At 40.6% G+C, this 24,059-nt stretch overlaps 5 protein-coding genes across 6 annotated transcripts in view; 3 read left to right on the forward strand and 2 right to left on the reverse strand.

Annotated features, from left to right (window-relative positions):
- Positions 1 to 2,411: 2,411 nt before the first annotated feature.
- On the forward strand, positions 2,412 to 5,725 carry LOC6614531. Its single transcript, XM_032715252.1, is given in 5 exon segments — positions 2,412 to 2,448; positions 4,526 to 4,567; positions 4,570 to 4,736; positions 4,796 to 5,199; positions 5,253 to 5,725. Coding segments are annotated over 5 exon segments (915 nt in total). The 3' UTR covers positions 5,518 to 5,725.
- Positions 5,726 to 5,934: 209 nt separating this feature from the next.
- Positions 5,935 to 7,169, forward strand: LOC6614532. Of its 2 annotated transcripts, XM_032725987.1 has the most exons (5): positions 5,935 to 6,152; positions 6,224 to 6,456; positions 6,515 to 6,691; positions 6,750 to 7,006; positions 7,061 to 7,169. In XM_032725987.1, the coding sequence occupies exons 1-4, from the start codon at positions 5,958 to 5,960 to the stop codon at positions 6,982 to 6,984; spliced, it is 840 nt and encodes a 279-aa protein (XP_032581878.1). In that variant the 5' UTR covers positions 5,935 to 5,957; the 3' UTR covers positions 6,985 to 7,006; positions 7,061 to 7,169. The 2 variants fall into 2 exon arrangements, with proteins under 2 accessions (XP_032581878.1, XP_032581872.1); XM_032725981.1 differs by having other exon boundaries at positions 6,750 to 7,061.
- Positions 7,170 to 7,204: 35 nt separating this feature from the next.
- LOC6614533 lies at positions 7,205 to 8,351 on the forward strand. The gene is made up of 4 exons (XM_002038928.2): positions 7,205 to 7,434; positions 7,510 to 7,736; positions 7,793 to 7,969; positions 8,023 to 8,351. Exons 1-4 carry the CDS (start codon positions 7,228 to 7,230, stop codon positions 8,273 to 8,275), a joined length of 864 nt encoding a protein of 287 aa, XP_002038964.1. The 5' UTR covers positions 7,205 to 7,227; the 3' UTR covers positions 8,276 to 8,351.
- Positions 8,276 to 9,834, reverse strand: LOC6614534 (2-oxoglutarate and iron-dependent oxygenase JMJD4 homolog). Its single transcript, XM_002038929.2, has 2 exons — positions 9,088 to 9,834; positions 8,276 to 9,033 (listed from the first exon to the last, which is right to left on the reverse strand). The coding sequence occupies exons 1-2, from the start codon at positions 9,708 to 9,710 to the stop codon at positions 8,379 to 8,381; spliced, it is 1,278 nt and encodes a 425-aa protein (XP_002038965.1). The 5' UTR covers positions 9,711 to 9,834; the 3' UTR covers positions 8,276 to 8,378.
- A 2,318-nt stretch (positions 9,835 to 12,152) lies between these two features.
- Positions 12,153 to 24,059, reverse strand: part of LOC6614535 — a 115,271-nt gene continuing 103,364 nt past the window's right edge. The window contains exons 13-15 of the mRNA XM_002038930.2: positions 15,794 to 16,055; positions 14,771 to 14,846; positions 12,153 to 12,586 (exon numbers count right to left, since the gene is read on the reverse strand). Coding sequence (XP_002038966.2) covers positions 12,358 to 12,586; positions 14,771 to 14,846; positions 15,794 to 16,055 — 567 coding nt within the window. The 3' untranslated portion in view covers positions 12,153 to 12,357. The remainder of the gene's footprint in view (positions 12,587 to 14,770; positions 14,847 to 15,793; positions 16,056 to 24,059) is intronic.

The raw sequence follows: 24,059 nt of genomic DNA on the forward strand, positions 1-24,059 counted from the left end.
TCAGTAGTCGGCACACACAGTATACGAATTCATTGATAAATTACTACGAACCGCGAAATCAACACTAGCCATATACTATGTATATTCAACTCACAAACAAATTCGCTTATCAACAGAAACGCTTGCGAAGTGGAAGCGAAACGGAATTCTAAGAACAATCAAAAGCATTTCGTTGGCTTTTCCAGGGAAAAGCAAATATGTAGGTAAGCACGGGCAGATGGGGTGAAGTGGGTGGCGAGGATAGTGAGGGGCGTGCAGGCTGACATGCGCCGAGATAACGATAAGGACGGGGGCAAAAACAGCTGGGGGAGTAAGGTCAAGTCATTAGATATTATTATTACTTTTATTGTTATTATTGGCCATGCAAACAAGCATGCTGCTCAGGGATTTCGTATCTCTGATTTCGAAACGCGCTCATCAAATAGAAACATTTACATAAGACACACTCGAACTGGTTTTCGGATTTAATTGCTTTTTTTTACACAATGAACGGTCCAGTTTTATGGGTCATGCTACCAATTGGGTTAATACATAAATTGATAAATATTATAATATTAGATTATATACAAATATGTATTATTAATGTTTATTCGAGACGTTTTTAACATACATAACATATATGTAAATATAATAGGGGTATGATATTTTGAAATACTCAGTTTTTCACTTTCTAGCAGATATTATATTTTTTCTGGATAGTCATGACAATTGCTTGCAATTGCAGTGGCTTCGATGTAATTGCTATTCGACGGAAACAAGTCAAGTCAGAATTGCGGAAAATCTACTTATTAGAGTTCTGTGTGGTGTAACCGAGATTATGTGAACAAATATGTAGATATATAGGAACAGTTTCTGGGGAATCCGATGTGCTAAAGTATTACGATGTTGTTTCAGAACTCTTGTGACTTTATAACTGTGAAAATAAGCATGCATATGTGTTTGTAATTTTCAATAGATTGCAGAGTTCCCTGTAAAACAACCCCATATGAAATACCCCCCTCCCCTGGTTAACCTTTGAAAACCCACTCGAGATCCACTCACACACTCACAATTGAGTGTTTTGCCCACATTTCACTTTTGGCATTGCGTTTCAATTGAACAAATTCACGCTAACAATTAACAATAAACAATAACAAATTTCCGACGAAAAATCTCATCGAAAAAAAGGAAAAACAAACAACAATGGGATGAAAGAGATAAAGAGATGGTGGGTGGGGGTGCGAGAAAGAGGCCAACAGTCTACCTATGATTGGTGTGCGATAGAGAGAGCCTATTTCGTTGCTGGGCAGACAATTTGGCATTTTTCGCAAGATCGCTATGTGCCTCTCCCTCGGGGCAGCTGCTGTCCCGCTCCAGCACTCACACTGCACTTATCCTGAGTTCGAGAAACCAATTCACGTGAAAAGCTATTAAAAAAAAATTGAAAACGCTCTCGAGTTTAATACGAAAATTCAAGGAAATGAGCGGAAGAAGATGGTAAAAGCGGGTTTTACCAAGAATAATCAAAAAGTGCACACACATACAGACAGACATACATACGTACACAGGCACACAGAGAGAAACGAGCGCAGACAAGAACAATTTGACGCATTACAAACCAAGTTAATAACACCTTTTCTTCCGAAGGGTACAACTACAACAACAGCAAGAGGAGGACCAATGTTCCCATGTTCCCCTACCAACCGTCCTCTCCGCCCTCCCTCTCTCCTTAACCCATTGTTGTTGTACGGCTTCGGCCGAATTCAGCCGCTACACCTTTACATTCATACACCTTTAGCAAGAAGCCATGGCCAACAGCGGGGCCCAGCAACAACAACCACTTTGCTATAGGCCATAACAGCAGCAACCAGGCCTCGATATTGGTAGTGGTGCGGCTGGGAGAGCAGTGCACGTACAGTGAAGCCTCAGTGCGAGAAACTTAAGCAGCTACGTCTTGAGTTTAATAAAAGCTAAGCAAAGTAGATGTTTATATATGTATAAATATATTTAAGGTATTTTATTTTTTAATTAATTTTTTTTTTTAATTAATTTAATTATATATGAGAACGAAAGGTAGTTTGATGGAACCATCAGTGAGATTATAGTTATAAACAGGGTTATTTTTTTTATAATATTTAATACCTAAATACCCTTTTCAAATTAAATTTCCTATCATTTTATTTAACCCTACATCATTTTTAAATTTACTATAAATTAAAGATACTATTTTAAGTGTGGGAGTCCAATTATTAATCCTTGCATCTGCATAGACACTTTTCCAAAAACTAATAAGTATTATATAGACTACATATTTCCTACGAGATGTTCCTAATTATTTCACTAAGTTACCGGGAAGTTACTTTCGAGCGCCAAGCACAACAGGGGTTAATCAATACAAGTTTTGACAGCTCATGTTATCAGTGATATTCGATATGGTTATGTTTGGCGTGGGAAAACGCGGAGTGGAATGTGAGTAAGTGGTTGTGTATTCTCGTGGGTGCGCGCGCCTCTGGCGAGGCTCCACTGTATCCGCATCTGCTCGTGCGCTTGCATCTGCATCTGTATGCGTGCCGTGTGGCGCTGTGTGCGTTTCAGTTTCGAGTCTGTGTGAGGGCCAGCTTCATTTCAGCTTGGCTTGCGGTGTTAAATGTTTGCAGCAGCATTTTTCATTCAATAGCCCGAACAACAAGAACAACAACAGCAACAACGGCAGCTGGCTGCCAACATCATCACACAAGCGCACACACACAGCCGCACGAACCACTCCGAGTGCCTGTGTGTGTGTGCGAGTCCGCTTGTGAATCTGTGAGAGTGAGTGCGAGTACGAGTATCTTTGTATCTGCTGGTTCGCCTGGGCTGTCTGTCACTTCTCAGAAATCGGTCTAAATTAGAAAATGCGTTTCTGGGAATTTCGTATCGCTCTTTTGGGCCCATGGAGCTCAGCGAACATATAAAAAATATATATGTGTATTGTCGGTATATATTGTAGCGATTCCCCTTACGACCAGTTCGCGGAATATTGCGCCTTTTCCCAATAAATTTATCAATGGCATTTGCAAATATTATATAGCAAACAGGGCAACTATTTATTTTGCTTAGTAATTTATGCAAACAGCGAGCGGCTGAGGGAATTCAAATTACCAGAATGTGGTAAACACCTAAGATAGTTTTTTGTATTTACCTCTATTTTGATTTGTTGGCTTTTTTCTTTTGGTTTCGGTGTGCTCGTTACTTTTGGCTAGTTGGCAATTTGGCTAAACCGTAGTTTAAGCATATTTTAGTTTTGCTTTAGATATTTTCCCTTTTCACGTTATCTCCTCCGTTTGGCTGGCACAAACACACTCACACTTGCAAACACTAATTGATTGCACTTTCCGATCTGCGATGGCACTGCACTATTTCCATTCGACAGTGTGCACTTCCACTAATTTGTGCAATTTCTCTCGACGCAACGAAACCACGCACGAATCCGAAGAAGTATCGCTTCCCCGAAAAGTATCTGTATCTTTCGCACTGCGTCCACTTCGTTCCGTTTCTCCAGTGTGACTGCCGACGGAATCGCCATCGATACTGCGACCCATTAAAAATTCCACAATGGCCACGGAAAAAGTGGTTCTATCGGGTGGATAACTCGGCTAAGTGGGGCGCACAGTATCGCTAGAAATAGTGGTGAAACTGGAAAATGGTCGCGTTTTAAAATACTGGTATTCGTATTCTCTAGCACGGGCTCCCACCCAAGACATCATTAGAAATCAGGACGGCAATGCTTGATATCCTTACAAATCAGGATGGCCGCGCTTAACATCCTTAGAAATTAGGACGGCAGCCCTGCTCATTCTCAGAAATTACAAAATTATTGGAAGTTCTGAAAAATTAAAAAATCAAGAGTTCAAAAAATCAAATCAAATCAAAGTGATAAAAATCTGATTTCACAACTCTAGTTTGTTTAGATTTGTTTCCAAAATGTGGAACTCATTGTGCCGTAGATTTTTTGAAATTGTATTTTAAAAACATGTTTTCCTACCCAACATATTGTTTGATTTGGTCAAATAAATTATTAAATATTACGTCTGCCGACTACAGAAAAATATATTATAGCATACAAATCCATAATTAGGAAATTAAAATAAGAAATTCCGAAACAAGAGCTTATTACACTCAAAAAAAAACTGGCCTATGAAAAAGTAAATTTTTCATTGGACAATTACAATTAACAAATATTTAGTATAGTATTTGCTGGTCATTAATCCGCTAACGTTTTTTCATTTTCGCGATCAGGTCTTACAAATACGTTATAATAAAAACTAAAGATAGACGAACCTATAAATACTCATTACTATAATAAACATTTCCTTTTACACATTAAACCCTAATAATATTTTTATTATGTTTGTGAAATTCATTATGGAAAATTATATTTCTAAGCAAAATATTTACATGGCACAGGAATTATGAGCTCATAGCTAATATACTTTCATATATATTAGCTTGAAATGGTGGCATAAAATCGTGATACCTTTACAAGGGTATAAAAATTCTCTCCGAGCTAATCAAGAAGTTCTCTTCGGCATGGCAACTGTGGGACAGTTGCCAAGGATCTTCAGATACTGTATCTGAAGGATTGGCCAAGCAACTGTGTCGGCTACTTCTGGCTGGACAACTACTTGCGATGGTTGCATCAAAACCCGACGTTGAAGCATCTTAGCTTCTATACCTTTGATAATGATTGGAGGAGCGATGGATTGTTTATACTGGTGGTCTGTGGAAACGGTCTTAGGAACTCTTGAGTATCATTATTGATAACTTCTCATTTCAGCATCGGTATCAACTTTTCTTCAGTAACTTGAGCAAGCAAAAATCGGATTTGAAAGTTGCGCTGAAACAATTGGATTGGTCGGGAGGCTTCAAAGTCAGTGCTATCCATGAGATCCATCACAAGATCTACAAGCAGGTGGCTCTGGACCTCGGGCTCCACATGGATCGAGAAATGAACACCATTATGTACATCCTGAACCGTGAGGAGGCAGAGAGACTGCAAATCCAGTGCCCGGATGGTTATTACCTGGACAAAGTGCGGCTGGAACATGCAAATCTTATAAACAATCTTTGGTCAGCTCGTCATCCTGGCTCGCTGAAGCTCATCCAGGTGCTTATAACATACAATACCAATGTGGGATTGTATGAAAAGGAGTCCGGTTCATTATGTGCTTGGTGCTTGAGGTGCGAAGAAACTGAATTCGGAATTGTATTGTATCTTTAACCATGTCTTCCAGACTGCAAAGTGGATTCCTCGGAGCTTTGAAAGTGCTACCAACCCACCAACGTCGTGGTTTGGGCCTAGTAGTCGCCGCCGCCATCTCCAAAGCAATCGCAACCGATCTTCAGCAGGATATTACGGCCTTGGTCAATATGAACAACAGTGCTGCCTGTCGTGTGTTCGAGAAACTGAACTTCAGGTTGATCCAGGACGAACACTACTACTGGAGCATGATTAAGCCAGCAAGAGGCGGCCAGATTTTTTGGCCATGCGGCGAATAGAAAACCAATAGTATAATTGGCCAGAGATTGCTTACCAATGAATTGTTTTTAATCTACCTCTGTAGTTGTAAACTTAAGGAAATATATTCTTCATACAAAGTACAGATGATGCTTGACGAGCTGCACTTCTATTTGGATATTTGATCGGGAAGGTTGTTTCGCTTGAAGTAAGAGTGCAATCAGTTGAATGCTAGTATATCGCCAGCAATGCCCACAATACCCATTGCTGACTCAGTTATAACTGCCACTAAACAAATGATTCTGATCACATTCAAGCCAAAAGGCTTTCGGATATCTTGATCCGGCAGGGAATAGGCCCAGACAGCAAATAGAGATACAGAAAGTCTACAGCGGCTAATATGCAAAATATCTAGAAGGTGCCCTGCTATCTCAGTGTATAAATGGAATCACCGTCTAGATGCCAGGGATCAGTTTCCGAAATGGATTGTCTGCAGCAGGTCGGCGTTCAGCAGTTGGGTGATCTGAAGCGTGTCTTCACCCGGGAATGGCCAAAATACTGCAAGGAGTACTACTGCCTGGACACCTTTCTGGAGCTCTATAAAAAGGACGATCAGCTGAAGGATGTGCAAGTCTATGCTCTTCCCAATTTGGAGCTCGGAATATTTGTGATCGTGGTATGAATGCGATTGGTTGATCTTGAACTTGTGCGATCTTTTTTTTTATTTTTGTTATGTGGATCGTAAAGGATCACTATCAGATATTTGTTGGCTACCTGGAGGCTGAACAATCAGAAAGCCTTCTCAAGGAGTCCTTACTCAAGTTTAAGCTCTATGGAGGCGAACAGTTCGCCTCAATGCCCAAAAGGTATTTCAATGTTGCCAACGACATTATTCAAGCGAAGAATCTGAAACTAGATCTCGACTGTGTAACACTTTCCCTGGTCTTGAGCAAAGAGGAAGCCCTGCTATTCCAAGTAGAGTAAGTTCATCCGGAAATATAGTGCATGTGCCTAGAAAACCTATCTAAACTTTCACAGACCTATAGCCGGGTTTTCCCTTAAGCCTGTGGATATACAGGATGCTCAGGTGATTAATGATCAATGGGAATGGAGTGAGCCGGATTCCTTTTCCTTGGTCCACCGCCAAATTCTGTATGACACCAGTGTGGGCTTGTACAACAAGGAAAACAAAGAGCTCGTGGCCTGGTGCATTAGGTAATCCTTAGAAATTCATTCAATTGGAAATAAATTCACAATTACTATTACTTCGCAGGGCTCCAGATGGCTTACTGGCAGTCCTTCAGGTCAAGACGTCGTACAAACGCAGAGGCTTCGGCCAACTGATTGTGAAGGAATTTGCGAGACAAGAGGCTCTGCTGGGACGCGATACAATCACCGAAGTTGTTCCGGAAAACAAGGCATCCTTGGGCCTGTTCACCAAACTGGGCTTCAAAATCAACGACCAGTGTCACTGGCTGATGACGGAGCCACCAAAAGGAGTTCGATAAGATTAAGGGCTTGTGTTTATCTGTAAATGTTATTTTTTTGTAGATTTAAATTATTAAATCTGATAAGTTTTAGCAGCTGGGAAAAAATGGACTCGCTGGCCAAAAGAAAACCACACGTAAGAGAATCTAACGATTTGAAGAGATTGCCTGAAGAGAAATAAATGATTAAGTCACCCAAACAACAATCAAACGAGCCATTTTCACTCGGTTGCTCGGAGGGGAAGATTGTTTCGCTTGACCAAAATGGGTACTCGATTAGAAGTTATTGGGCTGAAAGATGTCCAGGAGTTCCAACAGCTCTACAAGCAAAGCTGGCCAAAATATTGCCAGGAGTACTACTGCCTTGATAACTTTGTGGAATTTCTGAAAAAACAACCCCACATGAGGAACATTAAGATGTACACATTGGATACAAAACAAGCCAGAGATGAAGGTCTTTTTGTCATAGTGGTGAGTTCTTCATACATGTTTAGACTGCATTTTACCCGAGTAAAAAACTCACTAAGAGAGGCGGCCCTCTCTTAGGATCGCTATCAACTATTCGTAGGTTGCTTGAACAACACAAACGGCCTTGTTAGAAAAGCTCTGGATTTGCTGGACTGGTCGACGGGTCTGAAATGCAGTTCAATACCCTCCAGACACATTGGTGCCCTGGATAGTCTGGTGGAGTCCAAGAAGTTGGATCTGGTGTTCAGGGACTGCACGAATTTGTTTTTTATGAAAGCCGACGACGCTCTCAAGCTGAGAGTCGAGTAAGAAATAATAATCTATTTACCATAAAGAGTTGTATATGATCTAAGTTTTGTAGACCCCCGACTGGATTTGTTTTAAAATCGTTGAGCGTGGCAGATGCTCCATTGGTCAACGCGGAGTGGCCCAATCATCATGAGGGCTCTTTGTTCTTCGTAGAAAGGCAGATTCGCCTGTGCGTCAGTGTTGGATTGTACCAGGAAGACACTCAGGAACTAGTTGCCTGGTGCATTAGGTGAGACAAATTTATTTCTATAAAGACACATTACCTGATTTCAAAATCTGTAGGTTACAAGGCGGTTACTTGGGCGCTTTGCAAGTGAAAGATTCGCACAAGCGTCGCGGATTTGGCAGTGTGGTGACGAGGGAAATAGCATACCGCCTAGCTGCCCAAGGTCACGATGTAATGGCTCTCGTGGGCCCCTCGAATAAGCCCTCTTCGGGGATGTTCAGTAAACTGGGTTTCCAGGTCATCGACCAATGCTTCTGGCTAAGGACGGAACCCACCGAGGGGCAGTTCACATGGCCCGAGGGCGAGTAGTAGTTGGTGTTTAAATGTCTGTATTAAAATATTACGACTTTCGGTTGTATATGAATACAAGTACGGTATAAAAATATGCCAAGGCATTTGCGCTATGCTTATTCTAAAACTCTAAACGGGCGAGCAATCTCTGGCAGCGATTTTCTAATAGAAGGGGACTACACTGGATAGTCGGATCCTCTGTCAGAGTCCGGGTGATCTTACTTAAGCACTCGAGATCGTATTGCACATGATAGTCGTTCATTGTGTAGCTATCGAATAGTAAAAATTTGGTGGCTACGGTTCCCTCTGCCAATCGGCGAGCGGCTATAAACTCCAGGAGTTCTATAAAATCGAGGTAGTTGATGCCAAAGCTGGCCCTCAGCATTGTCTGGCAGTGGGCCTCAAAGTTGTCCATCTGCTGGCAGTCGGAGATCTCATTGCAAACGGCCTTCAGGTTGTTCTTAAGGTTCTGCCAGACCATGGATATGTTGCAGCCATTGAACCAGTTGTGATTGACGGATATGGTGTCTGTTAGGTTCCACACCTGATGAAACCAGCCACTGGGCACGAACACAGCTTCATTGGCGCGCTGATTAATGGTGTAATATCGCACGTTGTGCTCATCCAGCATTTTCTCGTCTATACTAAAGGGCAGGTTTCCCAAGCGATCGTTGAGTTTGAGTTCTTCTCCCGGCGGCATTATCAGCCATTTCTTAAGGCCCACTATATTGGTGGACCAACTGAAGGAGCCAAAGACGTCCGCATGATAGGAGGTCCTAGAGTGGAAGGTAAATTAGCATGAGAAAACCAAGTAAGGCATCTAAATAGACCATGAGTTCTTGGGCCCCATGTAGACGAATCGGTAGTCGTCCTTCCCCTGCTGAATCAGTTGTTCGTTGAGCCAGTCGGAGGCAAAGTATTTAGGCACCTTGTAAAAGTTATAGCCCGGCATTTGGGCAGCCAGATGCCAGTCCTTGAGGTAGAGATTGTCCCTGCTCGTCGGAACCACATTACTATTCACTTCCGCCGACGTCCACGCAGCTGACGATTGACTTTCGATGCTACTCCTCCACTTCTCCAGGTAGTCGTGGAAGTTGAGCTCCAGTTTGGTGTGACTATTGAAATACGACGAATTGCAATCTGCAACTGGAACCGGGCCATTGCTGATCTTGGTTTTGAGGTAGTCAAAGTTGATGGAAGATGCACTCTGATTGGAGTTGAGATCCCGCGACTCTGGACTAGACTTGACTACAGTCCAGTTCTGGCACTCCCAGTCGTTAGACACGTTGGCTATGATGACCGGAATGTTCTTGTGCATGTAGCGCCAGAAAAAATCGTTATAATCTAGTCCAGAACATCGCTCGATTTCCTCGGGCAGCTGTGTGTCTGTGTCCACGACTTCCTCGGGATGCAACTGCAGCAGGACATCCCCATCCCGCTCCTCGGACGCCATTCGATCTGGCTGTGGGTCTTTGAGGCGCTCAAATCCCTAATCATGCACTGACTGTTACTTTTTAAGTTCCTTGTATAAAATTCCAAAACGATATATTGGTGCAACTTTTCTGTGTGACCATCGCCACAAAATAACATATGGTCTTGCCGTTATATCAATGTGACCATTTACAGGTATCTTTATAGCCGATAGTTTTAGTATTTCTTAAGGATGGGTTTGAACGAAGACTACGAATATATTTTAATAAATTTAAATTAACTTAAAAGGAACATATGAAAGAACATTCTTAAAATGATAAAGCTAGCACCGCAATAAGTTAACTTCACAAGCTGTTTTATAATTAAATCCCACATGGCTATTTTATGGCTATACATATGAAAGAACATTCTTAAAATGATAAAGCTAGCACCGCAATAAGTTAACTTCACAAGCTGTTTTATAATTAAATCCCACATGGCTATTTTATGCGATTTTTTATCTATGCACGTTGGCTGTTATTTATCTAGCCCAGTTTCGAACACAATGAATGTAAAAAAGTTTTTGACATACCGTGACTTGTCCCGCCGACTTGACCAGCCGACTGTCCCGCCGAGTATATTCCGTATATATATATTCTGGATCAAGATCAATAGGCAAGTCGACCTGGTCATGTCCCTCTGTCCGTTTGAACGTCGAGATCTCAGGAAGAGATTCAGCATACAGATTCTGGAGACATACCCTCAGCGCAAGTTTTTTCATAATTTTAGTAATCGTGTACATTTCTGTCGACTTGCCCACTCTAACGCCCTAAAGCCACCAAACCGTTTACGCCCAATTTTTAACATTTTTTTTCATTTCTTTGCCCAATATCTAGCTATATCCCAGAATTATGATGAAATTTCGAGTCCGCATAACGGGTATCTGATAGTCGGGGAACTCGACTATAGGATTTTCTATTGTTATTATTTAGAATTCACCTATAAAAACCGAATAAAATAATAAATAAAAAACCCCCCTATGTTCCAAATTCCACAGTTTCACCAGTTCCAGAAATAAAACAATTTATTATTTTCTTTAATTGGTTTTATATTTACTGCAGTTGGTTTGCCTTTAGAGTTTTATTCGCTAAACAATTTACCATTTTCAAGTTTTTAACTACAATTTGGTTTGACATATGCGTGTTTGAGATTGTGTGTTTGTTTCTGTTCAATTTCAAACTGAGGAAGAGATCAAATAAGTGTAGGACATTTGGAGAATCGAGTTGTAGTGTATATATGCATGTTGTTCTATGCTAGTCGGTTGTATTTCTAGATCTAGGCATATTCGTATATGTATAAACTTTACAGATATTTATTTTCGACCTTCCAGGCCAGACTTATAGCTACGTGATTACCAACAAATCTGCTCATCAGACCAGTACAATAATACGCTCGAATCGCTTGCTAGAAAACTATATAATGACCATACAAATTAGCGTATAGGTAAAAATGCTATATACACATACAAAATCGTACAAAACGTAACAGTAGATTCTCATGCTAGCAATCGTTATAAAGGTGTTTACAATTTATTATTCGGTTTCGGTTTAGAAAATGTACAATTATTGATTTTGTCTTGGATTTTGGGTTTTTCGGTTTTACATTTTTCGGTTTTCGGCTTGCAATATTGGTTTAGTATGTATAATTTGTTTACTTAGGCTAAGCGCATTTTTCTATATTTCCATCTTGTGTTTTCTTTTTTGTTTAGAAGGTACAGAGAGACTGACTGAGAGATCTATGTATCTGTGTATCTGGTAGGTGAAAACGAATGTAGTATGTATGTACTATACGCTGCAAAACTTCTATATCATTATAAATTTTTGCTATACTTATTTTGATCGGAATCTATGTACAGTGTTCGTGTAGCAGGCAGTGCCACGCCCACACTTTGCTTACGAACTAATTTAGTATTTATTACGCTATTTATTCATACAGTTTCGACGCCCTCGAACTGCTTAAAAATTTAACTAAACATTTCATTTACGTCCCGCCCTCGCTGGAACTAAAGTATTTAATTACTTTACTCATTGTTTATAAGTGTATGCTTTCCCACTCATAAGTATTCGCATTGGATTTAATGCTAAATCAAATACTTCGTTAATTAAATATCTTAGCTTAATACATGCTTGATATGTAGTTCTCATGTAAATCAGTGGAATAATTGAAAGTTCACAGAAGAGAAGTGGAGTGTTTGTTGGTCCAGTTGGAGAGTAGCTAACAAAGTCTGGTTTCTATATGGATTCGAGGTAGGAAATAACTTAGTGTTACGTTAATTTTGTGTGGGTCTCTGGTGCAATTTATAAGTAGGTGTGTTCTTCCTTGGCAGTCTGTAGATTGTCACAAAATGAAAAGGAATTCGATTCGATTACCAGGGGGAAAGATCGAGGAAGTTACTTCCCAAGCCAAATAATCAGGCATTAAAATGTTTACGTATCTTAAAAATATGTATTTAAAGCTTATACGAATCGTAGGTATCTATATCATTAGTTAAATTTACGTTCTTTTCAATTTGCTACATAGGTCTATCCACTATACATCTGAAGCAGCAGTTCAATCGATTTCTCCTACGATTTTGGGGGCTTCCCCGGCATTTCCGGTACAACCTCGGTGTGTTTGGGTCCGCTGCTCAATTAGCTGGACGTACAGTTGTACGGGTCGTCCGTGCGGAAGTTCGGGTGATCCTCGAAGGGTTTCACGCCCGCTGCCTTTTTGTCATCCCTCAGCTTTTCCACCTGCTGCATGACCCTGAGGAAATTGCCGCCGGCCAGCTTCGTCAGCTCGTCAATTGTCCAACCGCCGCCAAGGAGTTCGGCAAATAGAGTCGGATATGAAGACACATCCTCCAGTCCTTTGGGCGTACTAAAATTAGAAGTTGGTATCTCAATGCATTAGCTCTTTTGTCGGAACACGAGCTATACATTTTGGAAATAATAAAATTCCGCATAACACATATTTCAAAAAATTTCTACGCACTAATTTAATTGTTAATTTTCGTGCACTACATACAAAATAAATTTGCTAAGCTGTCCAGGGCAAAGCCCACGGCAAACAAACTCTGGGCGTAATAAAGTCGCATTGGGTCAAGCTACAGAGGAAAACAAATAAATAATGGATGGCACACAAAGGAAAATAAATAATAAATATACATTTTGCAGCCCGAACACTCAAGTGCTCGGTAATCATATTTTATGAACAGACATTTGTACAAATAAATAATAATTTAGTTTTCTATGCAGGCATTTAGGCCAAACACGGTTTCAATGACACAAACAGCAAAAATACCAGTAAGGATAAATTAAACAGGGTGAAGCACCATCAATCCAATTTATTTATACTTATTAAAACAATCATTCTCAATTAAATGGACTGCCAAATATGTAATATTATAAAAGCACTTTATAACAAATTAAACACTCGAGCCACCCTGCCGAGTCAATATAAAACAATTTAAGGATTTTCAAAAAATTTGCCAAATCGACTTCGGTTGAAAAACAATTAATGTCCTTTTCTCCTAGATTGGCTTTTGCCATTTTCAATTCCTCCATGCGAGTGTGGGCAGAATGGTTTTCGAGTGTGTGCGTTTGTGTTGCCAAATTAATAGCACTTATTTGCGGCTTTTGATGGCCAAAACTTAAAATTCATTTCAATTCATTTCGATAAAATTGTCGGCACAAGTAATGACAATTTAATTGAATAGATTAACCTCAACCTCAAAAAATGGGAAGGTGTCATAGGGGACAATGAGCCTTTAAAGGGAAACTCGCGTTATTTGCTGAATATCAGCCCAGGATATCAGCCATGCGGTTTGACACGAACCGGTAACAAGGCCATTTGACATTTGGTAATTTCATAGAATTTTAGATTATTTATTGTGCCATGCTCATGTTTGTTTCGTATTTCGGTCCCCGGCAATTGCCCCATAAATATTCATATACACCAATTTCAGTTTTCTTGTTTTCATTGGGCCCCGAAATACCTCAAAAACATTTATGTGGTTGCGCTGCTGCCCCGAAAGACCAAAACAAAATGAAGTTCATTTCGGTGGAAATTGATTTACATTGACATTTTTATGTCGTCCTTGTTGTTATTTTTGCATGGGAATTTTGCACATACATATGCTCATATTTGGCCATGTCCTCAAAATATTAAATGCAAAAACAGCCCAGCGAGATGAGACTGAACGAACAGGTAGGTTTATCAAAATTTCATCCTCAACATTTTGTTTGTTTTCGCATTGTGTCCACGATGCAATGAAATGGAAATCTATGCAAATGCATTCTCCGCAGCATCACGGGAATAATTACAACGATAATGAAGATGAATGAGCTTGATGATGGCCATGACGCTGAGTTCGGGGAAAAAGGACATTCTGCCACTGGTCGGCTCATCGAGGTAATGAACATTTCGCTCCTGCTAATGGGGACAGGCTTTAAATACTTTTGGACAAATTCTGATTGGCTAGTGATTTACTGGCACCTTTAGGCTGCGAGCTCATTTAAATACCAGATTTCGCAAATGGAATTTAGCTGGATTTTCGGTACTTAAACATTTTGTTACATAGTTTTCCGGCGCATGCCGTCGTTGCAGTGTTTTCCCGAATTTATCGTCGAAGTAATGTCACCCATTTAATACTCTAACGACTACCATAAGATCCCAATCCGCTTACGATGGCTGATAATCCTTTATTAGTGGCCACCTGGATGCAAGTTGAGAGCTCATTAAATTAACTTGAAAATCTCGGTAAACAGATTGCACAAGTTGTTTGCGAAAAACATGAGAGAACAAAAGGAACACGGTGGAAAAGTGCCCGTAATGAGCGGTAAAATAATAACGATCTATCCGCACCCATCGTGCTCTGGCAATATGCCAATTTTAAGTCCTCGGCCTTAAATATAATCAATTAATAACTTAAAAAACAGTAGGTAGATTGGCAGGCAAAGGAGGGGAAACCACCTGGAAAACAGGCTTTATATGTATATATTGACTACGGCGAGGACGAGCGGAGGAATGCGAATTTAAGTGAAATAAATGACTTTTACTTACTAATTAATGCCGTCGTAGCCGGCGCCCAGTCCAACGTGATCGATGCCTGCGACTCGCTTAATGTGATTAATATGCGCTGTGTGTGTCGAAAGTGTGTTGGTCAGCGGAAGGATATCCGGTGGCAGGGTTGCCATTCGTCGTCAAGTTCATTAAGGGCCATTGTTGCGGGTCGGACGCCATTGTTGTTGTATGGCCGTCATAAGTCAGCGTTATTAAAATTTTCGCAAATTTGAAATGTGTCCAAGTCGACCCAAAAACAAAGAAATGGAAAGAAGTAGGCATTAGAGGAGCTTATTGCAGGACAAACACTTGGAAAATTGCTTTTTATTACCAATAATATTAATATGAAATTTACAATATGTAGTATATCTTGTTCATTTGCAATGTATTAATATATAATGAGAAAATCATTTAATCAATTTAAAATTGAAAAACAACATAATCTAATCTTCGTACTGATAATTTTTACTTGTGTAGCCAAAAAAGTGGCGGGAAATCTGCGGGGGTTCAAAAGAAGACATCGAGTCAAGGAAGTGATTACGAGACCCATTTTGATGGCTCGTCAAAAGCAATGCCACAAAAATCAGAATAGGGACAGGATGAAGGGAGTGAAAAGAAGAGAAAAGGTAATAATGAACTAACTGAAACAATAGCCTGGCAATCAGGATTCAGCGCAACAAAGAGCAACCGCGGCCAAGTCACTGGCTTTGATTGATTTCGGATGGGGCAAAGTTCCCTCGAAGGCATCTAACAAGGTATATAAGTTATAGTACAACCCTTGTTAATTTTTTCACAGACAGCCATGTCACGTTTACGATAGATTTATTTAAATATTTATGGTGACTAAAAAGCTTCTGAAAAGGTGTCTATGATATAAAGGTGATTAGAGATTGTTTCTATACTCCCCGAAATAAAAGTTAGAAACAGATGGAGTGATACTTTATTCATATTCCAAATAACTAATGATAAACTATCTCACAAGATACAAATTATAAAAGTATCCTTTTAAAAGGGAGCACTTACCGACTGCATCGTGCACGGTTGAGTTGTCACTGCAGGAGAGGAACTTCGAGTAGAAGTTGACCATGACCAGTCCGCCGTTCTTGGCCAGCGCCTGCAGGATGTCGTCCTGGACGTTTCGGCTCGTGTTGCACAGCTCGTAGGCGGAGGAGTGCGAGAATATCACAGGTGCCTCGCTCACCTCCAGGGCGTCCCTCATCGTGCCCTTGGAGACGTGGGACAGGTCGACCATCATTCCCAGTCGATTCATTTCGCGGATGATTGTCTGAAAGGCGAAGGGATTCGCGTGAGTGGATTAGTCAGAGGTGTGCATTCGTGGTTAGTTAGTGATTAGTGCTAAGAAGCTGCTAAGTCGCTGCTCCGTCCATTGTAGTTTACTTATGGGGGATTTCCGCAAGAGCGAAATGCCGAGGGCATAAAACCTAAGTCGCATGTCATAAAACATAAGTAATGACCAGCGGGCCAGAGGACATCTGGAAGCCGTTTTCATTATGCATGGGCTTTCATTTAACCTTTGAGTGCCAGTTGACCCCTGACCCCTAACCCCTAAACCGCTATCGCCCTAAGTAAACTGATATTGGTGGCTGGCAGTGTAATTTGTATTTATGCGCGGATTTATGGGGATTCATTGGACGAATCCGTGGTCGTGTGTGTCTGTGGGCTTACATAATTACTAATCTGATGCAAGCTGCCCCACCCCCCGCACTATTAGCCCCAAGGAGGTCACCAGTTATGTGGGCAAAATTTATTACACTGTTGGCCGTTAAATTAAGGAACTGTAATTAAACATTTCAATGGAGGAAGAATTACGCCAAATGAATCCTTATCTGGCTATAGATTCTTAGATATATCCATATTCAGAAGAAAACAGCAAAAACAAAATGGAGCATTTGTTAAATAGTTAGTTTCAATTACAAATAGTACAATATCTTAAATTTTAAATTAACCGTGTAATTTCTTTTCCAATATTTATGGAACTGATTAGAGTTAGCATTCGAGTTATCTTGAGTGTTTGTTCGCGTAATTTGTATCCTTTATTTGCTGGCCAATTTGCAGTGTATTTTATGTGCGATTCCGGTCCGCAGATAATTTTTAATTGCTGGCACATATAGCCGACATATAGGCATGCCGATAAGTATATATACACTCACCCACACAGGCACGTGAATATATATTTATATAACAACCATATAGCCATGTCAATTGGAGGCGGCGGCATTTCGGTGCCTCTCAAATTAGCCAACAATTTGTTGTTGTTTGCTGCTTGTTTGTGTGTGTGTGTGCAATTGGGTGGGGTGTGTACTTAAAGGGCGTGGCATTAAGGGCGAAGGAGAGCACACACACACGCAAGCTCGCGACGGAACTAATTGCAATTGTGTGCGTACGAGAAAATGTGTATTAAATGCTTATTGTCGCTTAATTACGCACACAAAATGGCACACGGAAAAGGGCGGAGGGGCGTGGCAGGATTCGATTTTGAGTGCCAGTATGGCATTAAATCTTAATTAGGGGTGCATAGGCACAAATTGGTTTTATGCACTTGTCTGTCTGTCAGTGTGTGTAGTAAATTAAAACTACGAAATTATTTGGTGATTAATTACTTGGCAAGCCAGGCGGAAATAAATAATTTGTCAGGCAATATTTACTACTGTATATAAGCACATATTTATTGATATTTATGCGGCTTATTTGCATGAAACCCGAGCACGAACAATCATTGTGCAGTTATAAAATATACATAATTACAATAAATTCAATTGGAATATGTTTTTCTCTCCGGTTTATGGCGACGATTCTCCATTCGATGCTGGTCAGTCGCATTTAATTGCATTTTTAATTGCCGGTTTTCGGTTTATTTCCGGCAAATAATCAAAGTAAACAAATATTCCAAAATTCCTTGCCAAACTTAATTCTCCCACGGCAAAAGGAAATTTTAATAATTGTGTGTGCAAATAAGTATGCGCAATGTCTCGACTCGTGCTTTTACTTTGACACATTTTAGCCGGCGGCCTGTGTGTCCTGCGAGAAGGACATTCGAAGAAAGCCTCGCAGCCAACAATGCTTTGGGTGGACAATATTTAACAATGACAGGCTGGCATTTTTCTGTCGCTCAATTTCTATGGATACTTTTCACATTTACTCATTAATGTCAGCAGAATTTCAGTAGTTCTTTTTACTGGTTGGTATTTGTATATGTTTGGCCAACAATACGGAATTCCTGACAGTTTGACACGAGTGGAAAAATCGCTTCGATTGTTATTAATTTTGTATCAATGGCTTTTATGATTTTAATAATTTTGTATAGATTAGCCCCGAAGCTTTTGTGAAATTCCACTTTTTTGGACAGCTGTATTCTGTATTCTGACCCGCCGTCAATTAAACTGAAATTGTTCGCATCGATATGGAATTTGTTACCGAAAAATATTTAATATGCAATTTGTGATTTTCGCTAAGCAAGGCCAAACACAGAAATTGCATTTCGCATTGCATGAAGATTTACCAACTGCAGAACAACAACCAGCAAGTCGCGTTTAAATTGAATTTATTTTCAAATTAATTTAAAATTTTCGCTAAATCTGGGAAACAACAGCGCAAAATCTGCACATGCGAGAGGTGCGGAAAAACGCTGTTTGCAATAATCGCTCGGAAGAGTAAATAAATAAACTCGACACGAAATAAATCCCAGCAAGTTGTTGGCCCTTTTCACAGGAGCATTAGGGTACAATGCAAAAACTCATTAAAACTTTAAATTGAAATAAAATAAATGCATAACCACATTACTTGTATGAATAAACTGAGCTGCAAGTGTTTGCGTTCGTGCTATGCATTTGGCAGAGGGAAAATTTGGGCAAGGAAAACTTACGATTTTTTAAAAATAATTTTCCCATATTTTAATAGCTTTCCAAACTATTAATGGTCTATTTTTTTTTTACAACTGTGCAAGTTTATCAATTTAGATCTAAGCATTGTTGCGGCTAAAGAAAGATAATTTATTCGAAAATTTTACAATTTCAATACTCCACTTTTGTGTGTTTTCCCTTTCATCGCCAAGATGCAGCTTTTCCTGACCCAGTTATCAATTATCAATTATCGCTTATGCATGGCAAATAGAAGAAAATGCCAATTTGTAATTCCATTAGCCCGGGCCCATAACGTTTGATTTATAAGTTTGAGTGCGTAAATATGTGCAAATGCATTCAGGACCAACGGGAAGCCGGGAAAATGGGCTGTCGGCTTGGGGAAAACCGCCATCGTCTTGGGTTACGGGGTTGTTTAAATATTTGAAAATCCATTAAGCATATTGACAATGCCGATGTGTCTGTCTGCGTAAGGATTTACATGGCCATGTTTGTGTGGGGGAGTCCGCATCCCGGCTCTTATTTAAATATGGCCGCCTTAGGGTTTTCCTCTTTTCCCTTTCGCATTTTCCTTTTCCCCCAGCGAGCATCCACTGCCCCCTTCACACTGATTTGGATCCCGCTGAATGGATCATTAGTGCAGCTAATGGCGCAGACAATAAATGGCGCGGCCACGCCTACAATTTGAATTTGAATATGAATTGAAATGGCACAAAGTACACTGGGAATTCGAACTTTAAACAACTTGAAAAGACTTCAATGTATTGATGTATTAAAATCTTCGATTTTTCAGATTTCTTGTTATCTGTATGTAACTGAATTCGGGGTAGTTTCTGGCTAAACAAAAATATACTATGCAATTTTCCGTGTGTATGGAAATGAGGATGGCAAAAGGAGCCCCCGACTGAGGGGTTACCACAAACAGACGCCGCTGGCATTTCCGTCCAGCCGATTGGAGTCGTCGAATGAAGGAGGCGCCAGGACCAAGACATAAAACGGATTTATTAGGTCATTGCTGGATGTGGTTGTCAGAGGTCCTGCGAATCGAGTGGGGCGAGGGGAACGGCTGAATCTCGGACGGAGTGGGAAAGTCAAGCCCTCTGGATGTGGCGGGTCTCATTATTTTGGCTAATAATTTTGAAAAATGCCAAACAACATTTTGCTGACACAAAACTTGTTATTTGCAAAATTTAAAAGAGAGAAACAATGTCATTAAGTAAATTTTTTGTTTACATGTTTTATATATCGTTAGCAAGGCCATATATTTGTGGCATAAAATGGTTAAAAAAAAGAATAATAAATATATCAATGAAGATTTTTCAAACATAGAACGTTTAATCCTTACTACCAACTCCCTATTACTCACTCTTTTAATCCTTCAATCCCCGCAGGAGTATTGCCAATGATTAGCAATCAAACGCCAAACTGCAGCGAAGCACACTATTTACCCAAAGCTCAATTGCAGGTCATACAGCTAGGTTTGCTTCGGGACACCAAGATCCCTATCCCTACTTATGAGCTCTTCTGGAAAACTCCCTACCGCACATTTTTCCTGCTTTTCACGAGTTTCAGCACGCCCGAAAGAGCACGGAAATGCTCTCGTCCTTCGTCAGTTGCGTTTTGTTCACATTTCCCGGTCTGGCTGTCTATCTCACTGTCTGAGTCCATAATTGAGGCGCTTACTTGGGAGACGGCGAGTGGGGATGAAGGTGATGTGGAGCAATCAAAGAGCGTGGAAAGTGCTGGGGAAAACTGCAACTGGAAAAACAGCCCGGGGGCACAAGGTGCACATAGCAGATGCGCCGAGAAGAGCACTAGGAATCCGACTGAGATAAGCACGGAAAATGAGATACGGGAGATGCGATGAGGCAAAGCAAACACCAAGCTAGTGAAAATATGCGAACAGCGTAATGAAATTGTTGCAATAAATTGCTTGGCAACCAAGGTAGAAATTAATTGGATAAATATTTTGGTAATGCCACAAGATCCCAGCCCAGGCAGAGAAAGTTAATTACAAGTTCAGCTGAGTTTTCAAATGAGTTTTCCCTTTCAGCTGAAGCTTTAATTTGCGTACTTGAAATTAATGCCGATTGAAAGTTACTTCTTTTTGTTAAATGGCACACAGTCTTGGTTAGTCAGCATAAAGCTTTCTAAAGTTGATATAAAAACGTGAAAAACTACTTAAGCTCTCGATTCCTCCGAAAGAAATTAATTTGAATACCAGCGAATAAAAGCCAGCATAAAAGTATTGCAATGCAGTCGAGTAGCACTTCCAATAAAATATTTATCTTATTATTCGGCCAACTCTGCCCTTTAACGGAGCCCTTCATTTTAGCCCTTTTTCCACACATATCCAGCAAGCAGAAAATTCCAAATTTGCAATGCAAATTTGATAAGCATGTTATATCCTCTTCTCTGCACGGCCAAAAAAGAAAACTCTTGATGCGCCTGGTTAGCTTTTCCACCTCCCACTTTTCCGACTGTCTGACCTTCTGCGAGCGCTGGCATTAAAAAGTCAAAAGTGGCAGCTCAGACTCCTCGCGCAGAAATAAAAAAAGAATGGGAAAACACTGTCTTTATTCTGTTACGGATATGTCAACATTCGGCTGGCGACATTGCGCATACGACGCGTTGAGCATACGTGCCACGTTAGTTAATGCATTTTTCAACTAACATTGACTTCGATTAGCTTGCTAAAAAATTCATTAAAAACTTTTAGCTGCCAAGACAGCGGCAACACATTCAACGAGCAGCTCCAGAGTCTGGCAGGCGGGTTGAATATTTTATAAAGTGTCGTTAGTGAATAGCCACCTTTCTCCACCCCTGATCCCAATGCAGAGCACACAATTTGTTGCAAGCGAGCAAAAATCGAGCAAAAAACAACTCGCTAAACGTGCTGCAGCGGAAAAAAATCCAGGAGCTGCAGTTGGCCAAGATACTGGGAAATGGATGCTCCTGTTGATGGCGACGTCTGAACCCGCAGGGAAAACTGCTAGCAGAATCAGGCTGGAGGAAGCGGGCGGGAATCTGTGGAAACTAATAGACAGCGACGTGGCTGTTTGGGATCTTGGCCCAAGATGGATGACAAAATGTTTGGCTAGAGCATTTACTTGGGGAGGTCGGGAGTTGAGAGGTCAGCCGGTTGCAGTTGTCAGGTGCAAACGTGAGTCCGCTCAGAAAATTGCCAATGTGGAAATCAATTTCATCAATTTTCCGTTGCTATTCCCTATAAGGGCGAATATAAAGTCGATTCGTTTTATACCTTCTCTGCTATTTCTGCTAGAGCTCGGAACGGATTAGGAACTTAAACTTTAATGACAGCCAAATGTGATTTATTTGAGCGATTATCGAACTGGAAACGTGACAAAAATAATGTTAAACAAATTGACACGAATATTTAGCCATGTAGAAGTAATCGATCTCGATTTGAAAGGCCTTTTGTTATAATTTCATTCGATTATCTAACTGAAGACATTTTCCACTGACTTTGGTTCTGTGTAATCAAAAATATTGATGAATACTCACAGTAGTCTTGAATACTACAAGTTTTTCGCTCATATTTTCTCAAGCGAAATTTTCACACCTCTGCCATCTCCAGGGTATACCTTGTAGCATACTTAATCATTTCGACCCGAAAGAGATTGCCTGCACCCCAATCGGGGATTCCCCGCACAGCTGATTGAAAATGAGGAAATTGCTAAATGGATTTCGGCTGCTCTAGGCCGCCCTTTTTGGGCTCACATCAAAGGGGGTGCACAAATCTCCTCCAGCAGACTGAAATTGTGTCTTAAGCTCGACTCAACATGCATTAGCAACACGCTGCTGGGCCCATCGCAGTGTTAACAACGAGGGGGTCAAAGGGTGTGGGCTGCCTGGCGAGGGGTTAAAGGTTGCTCAGCCTGTCGAGGGGCCAAACAAAAGCCGCTTTTGCAGTTGTTGTTACAGTTGAATTCAGGAAGAAAAAAGGTTGGCCAAAGAACGGAAAAAAGACAAAGCCGTTACACATGTGTCAAGGTAATAACGTTGCCTGAGCCACAACCGGGAATTGTCGAGGGGGTGGCACAAGATATGCCACTCGCCCGCCCGACAATTCCCATAGCCCATCTGCAAGTGGGGTCGGAAAACTAGAGGTTCTCCTTTCCACTTCCCTAAATATTAACCATTGTTTTAGTATATCATTTATTTATTCCTATCCTCTAATCATATTTTTTAGAAAGAGTTAGAGCTTTAGAACATATAAATCAATTATTATATACAGCTGGAACATAAAAATCACTTATTTAAATAAATACTATTAATATTAGCGCACTTGTTTTGCTAAGTAAAAGCTATTTGTATATTTGAATAGCTAATTAGTTTTTAAAAAGCTCCTAGTATTTCGCTGCTGACTGTGCTATTGCCATCTTTGTCTGTCGACAGGTGTGCACAATTTCCAGTTGAATCTCAGCCAGCTTCAGAATTGCCGGATTGGGCTGGGAGTAGTCTGAAATGGGCATACTGAATGGCCGGGGGATGGAGAACTACACCTAAGCCCATGCTGCCCATTCCTATTCCCATTCCCCGAGTGTCACATTTTTAGCCCTTTCATACGTGCCCAGACAATGGTAAAAGGGTCAACACTATTTCGGGACTCGGCACCTCCTGTGGGGCTTCCTTTCCCACTACTCCACTACTGCGATCCTTTTCTCTCAGATTTGAGCGCATGTTATTGGCCGGTGGAAAGCTGTGTAAATAGCATTTAAATCCCAGGTATACTCCACTTCTTTTCTGGTCTTTGACTTCTTGGGAATTTCCAGGTCGGGGAACATAAAGTGTCTGTGATATAAATACGATTTAAGAGGGTGGGCCTAGCTATTCGAAAATGAAGATTATTTGGCAGTATTCGGTGCAACCAGACTTGAGAATAATTTACAAATTGTTTCTCCAAACTTGCATCCCAACAATTTCAATAAATCCTTAGGAGGCGAAATGCTCATGCCGGCGAAACTCCCCCAAGGCATTTCTCACATTTCGTGATGGGTACTGCAGAATATTCGAAATTGAAGTGCTCTCGATTATGCAACAATTTGCATCGGTCACAAAAGATCAAGCATACCTGCGCTGGACAACAATTAAATCGACACAAGGGATATCACTTCGTTGGATGGATGCGAGAAACATTTTAAATTGAAAATATTTTTCCATTGACACTGCTGTCGACCGCAGAGCCCTGTCCGAAATATAATTTGAAGCAACGCAAAAAAGGGGCAAGAAATGGCATTCCAGGCAAAAATAAATGCAGAGCCGCATTTCTTTGGGGAGTAGACATACAGTTTATTGATTGTGCATTTAAATATTTTATTGCATTCAACGTAAAACCGCAAACTAAGTTGCATATAGTTGCCGAAATGCTTTACCATGTTTTATGGCAT

Source organism: Drosophila sechellia, chromosome 2L, assembly GCF_004382195.2.
Source record: "Drosophila sechellia strain sech25 chromosome 2L, ASM438219v1, whole genome shotgun sequence".
NCBI classification, from domain to species: Eukaryota; Metazoa; Arthropoda; class Insecta; order Diptera; family Drosophilidae; genus Drosophila; species Drosophila sechellia.